Here is a 3,026-nt window from a genome sequence, read left to right on the forward strand (position 1 = left end):
GTCCTCTAAGCTGGCTCCATTCTGCCCATCTCTAAGCTCCCCAATAAGAGGAGGAGATACCCTGTATGTAATCTGTTTCCCCATTTTGCTGATCTGAATACTAGAAAGTGATGAATAAGTCTGTGGTTTTCTAAGAAGGTTCCATGTCAGATAAAGATCCTTCCGATGCCCGCCCCCCTGCACACCCCTGGTCTGGGGTTGTGGGCACGCTGCTGCTGCACATATAAGACAGGAGGCTTCTGTGGACTCCTGAGAACCTCACGCAGGACCAGGACAAGACAGAATGCATCCTGCCAGCCCGAACATGAGCAGCCTCTCTACCCTGCTCCTGCTCCTGTTCTTGTTCTGCTCTGGGCTCCGAGCTAACAACGGGCAGCCCTTGATCAAGGACTGCAATACAGTGATCCAGGAAATTAGAAGGAACCTAGAGAATTCTGGGCCTTTGCGTTTGGTGAGTAGCTGGGATAAGGTTGTTCTGGGCAGTTTGGCTCAGGTGGGTGGCTCAGGCCAACAAGCCTCATGACCCTCTCTCCTTCTGTCCCTACAGAACTCCACCAACAAGGAAGACCGATGGCTCTTGAGGGTAAGAGTTCAGCCCTGCACTGGGGCACACCAGATCCCAATCCTCCATCCCTCCTCTGCGTGACCTCAGCAGTCACTCTACCTGGTTTAGCATCAGTTTTTTTTTTTTAATCTGTAGAATAGAACCCATCTTGGTGGGGTGATTGTAACAATCAAATAATGCAATGTGTTTAATGTTCCCAGACCAGAGGATGGCCCTTAACGGGTGTTTACTATGTGGTCCCAGCCATGGCTTTAATAATGAAAGATTTTTTTTTTTAAATTAGGAAATGAAAAGGCAGCTCTAGTTGAATAACACCAGGGGCCTTAAGCTCAGTTTTCAGTGGAGCAGCCACCAGGTTGGCAGACTAGAATTTCCCCTGGTCATGCACCTGTTTCCTTCCTTTCCCTTAAAAAATAGTGTTTGTGTTTTCTACTCTCACCAGCCCCAGGGATTATCATTTACAGCTACTTTTCATAGTTCCAGCCAGCTGCAATGGTTATGTCTCACCTTTGTTTGTTTGAACATGCAATTGAGGTCTTTCCCAAGTTTACTGGCCATTTATATTTCCCTTCTTTGGGAAAGTTCACCCATCTGCATGCTGTTGTCCTGGTGATTTTCTTGCTGATTTCTAGAAACCCTTAATTTGATTAAGGCATCAATCCTGATATCTGAGTTTTTGGGCACAAATACTTCTCTGGCCAACCCTCTGCTTTTTCTAAAGCTTCTGTTGGGAGTTGTTTTATCCCCAAGTGTAGAAAAATCTACCCAGGCTCTTTATGTAGCTCATATGGTGCCAGGGGTTGGTGCTTGGGGGAAGGAGGCCTTGCTGAGGTATGCATTTGCTTCAAGGATCATGCTTTTGAGGGCAGCTCAGGGACCCACCTGGGGCAAGGAGGGAACCAGGAGGAGGTTATCCAACGATACCCCTGACAGCAGGCTCAGAAGATCATGCAGTCTGGTCATGGGAAGGACATGTCCCAACTCTCCAGCCCTTATATATATTCTTTGTCCCCTTAGAATACCTCTCGGATGCAAAACCTGAATGTATTCTTGGAAGCTGCTAAGAATTTGACGAACAAAGGGAACAAAGGGAACATCAGTAGCCAACTAGAGGTATGTGAACCTGTAGAAGGTATTTGAGATCCCTGCCTTGACCCTGCTCAACCTCTGGGAAGGAGAATATCAGGGTCTACTCCTTTTCTGGGGGAGTCTCTGACTGTCTGCTTTGGTCTCTTCCACAGTTTCTTAAGACATGCTTGTCCAACGAAGAGCCCACAGTGGCACCCATGACCACACCCACGGTAAGCTGTCCCTCCAGATGCCCCTGCAGGTGGCAACACTCAGTCTGCCATCCCCTTTACAACCCAGACTCCTCTAATTCCATCTTCTTGGCTTCTTCACAGAGAAAGCCCATTGTTATCAGAAAGGGCAACTTGGATGACTTCCGGAAGAAACTTCAGTACTATCTGTACATCCTTGAGGAGAGCTGGATTCAGCACTGAACCCCAGAATCCCCCATCAGACATCTGGCTCTGTCCCTGGGTCTTCTCAGCATGGGACCTTGGGATGCGCAAAACAGCAGAGCATCTGAAGATTCTGGATGTCTTTCACACAGTCCAGCACTGGAAGGATTACATTCTCTCCTGCAGCATCAGATAAATTGCTAATCATCTAATTTCTGGAATGTGCAGCTCCCTTTTGACCTTGCACAATTATGTTCTCAATTTCATCCCATCGAGTCTATTTATTTATGTATTTATTTATTTATTACCTTCTGTAATATGTATTTATTTTAGCAGAGGAGCCATGTCTTGCTTCTTTTGAAACAAAATTGAACTCCAGGAGGCCTGGGAGCATGTTCATTTGTACCTCAGGTTTTAAACAGGTTTCTAGGCATGTGTGAAAATAAACCAGATTCCCTGAACTTTGTCGCCAGTGTCTCAGTTTGACTCGGGTCTTAGCATTCTAGATGTGTACCATGACTTTTCGGTGCTCTAGGCTGCAGTGTGGATGCTGTCCTAGTTCATACTCTCACCACCCTCCCATCACCCCCATGCCCTGATAGGTGATAACCCTAGTAATGACGAGTGGCACAGAACTCTCAACATGTACCAGGCATGGATCTGAGCATTTTTCCTATGCTAACTTAGTCCTCACCCTACCAAAAAATATGCTTTGCTTTATGGGAACCCTGAAGTTCAGAGCAGCTGAGCAACTTGCCTAAGTTCACACAGCAAGTGCCCTCAGGACTTGATTGATTCAGGTGCTGCTCCTCCACAGTCCGTGGAATGGCTCCACCTAGTGGTCATTCAAAAAACTGCAGCAGCATCCCCAACTCCTCCCAGGGCAAGTCCAGCAATAAACACTCCCTAAGTCCCCGCAATGCAGCAGGCTTGGGGATACAGACCGTCCAGACTCCACAGTTCCACTCCTTCAAGATTCTCCAAGCCTGGAGTCTCCA

At 47.3% G+C, this 3,026-nt stretch overlaps 1 protein-coding gene across 1 annotated transcript; it reads left to right on the forward strand.

Moving 5' to 3' along the window:
* The first annotated feature begins 304 nt into the window (after positions 1-304).
* On the forward strand, positions 305-2,067 carry Il3 (interleukin 3). The gene is made up of 5 exons (XM_046467640.1): positions 305-451; positions 548-583; positions 1,583-1,678; positions 1,807-1,866; positions 1,969-2,067. Exons 1-5 carry the CDS (start codon positions 305-307, stop codon positions 2,065-2,067), a joined length of 438 nt encoding a protein of 145 aa, XP_046323596.1.
* Positions 2,068-3,026: the final 959 nt, after the last annotated feature.

Source organism: Marmota monax, unplaced genomic scaffold (assembly GCF_021218885.2).
Source record: "Marmota monax isolate L192 unplaced genomic scaffold, Marmota_monax_Labrador192_F-V1.1 WCK01_AAM20220418_F8-fsc00199, whole genome shotgun sequence".
In the NCBI taxonomy this organism is placed as follows: domain Eukaryota; kingdom Metazoa; phylum Chordata; class Mammalia; order Rodentia; family Sciuridae; genus Marmota; species Marmota monax.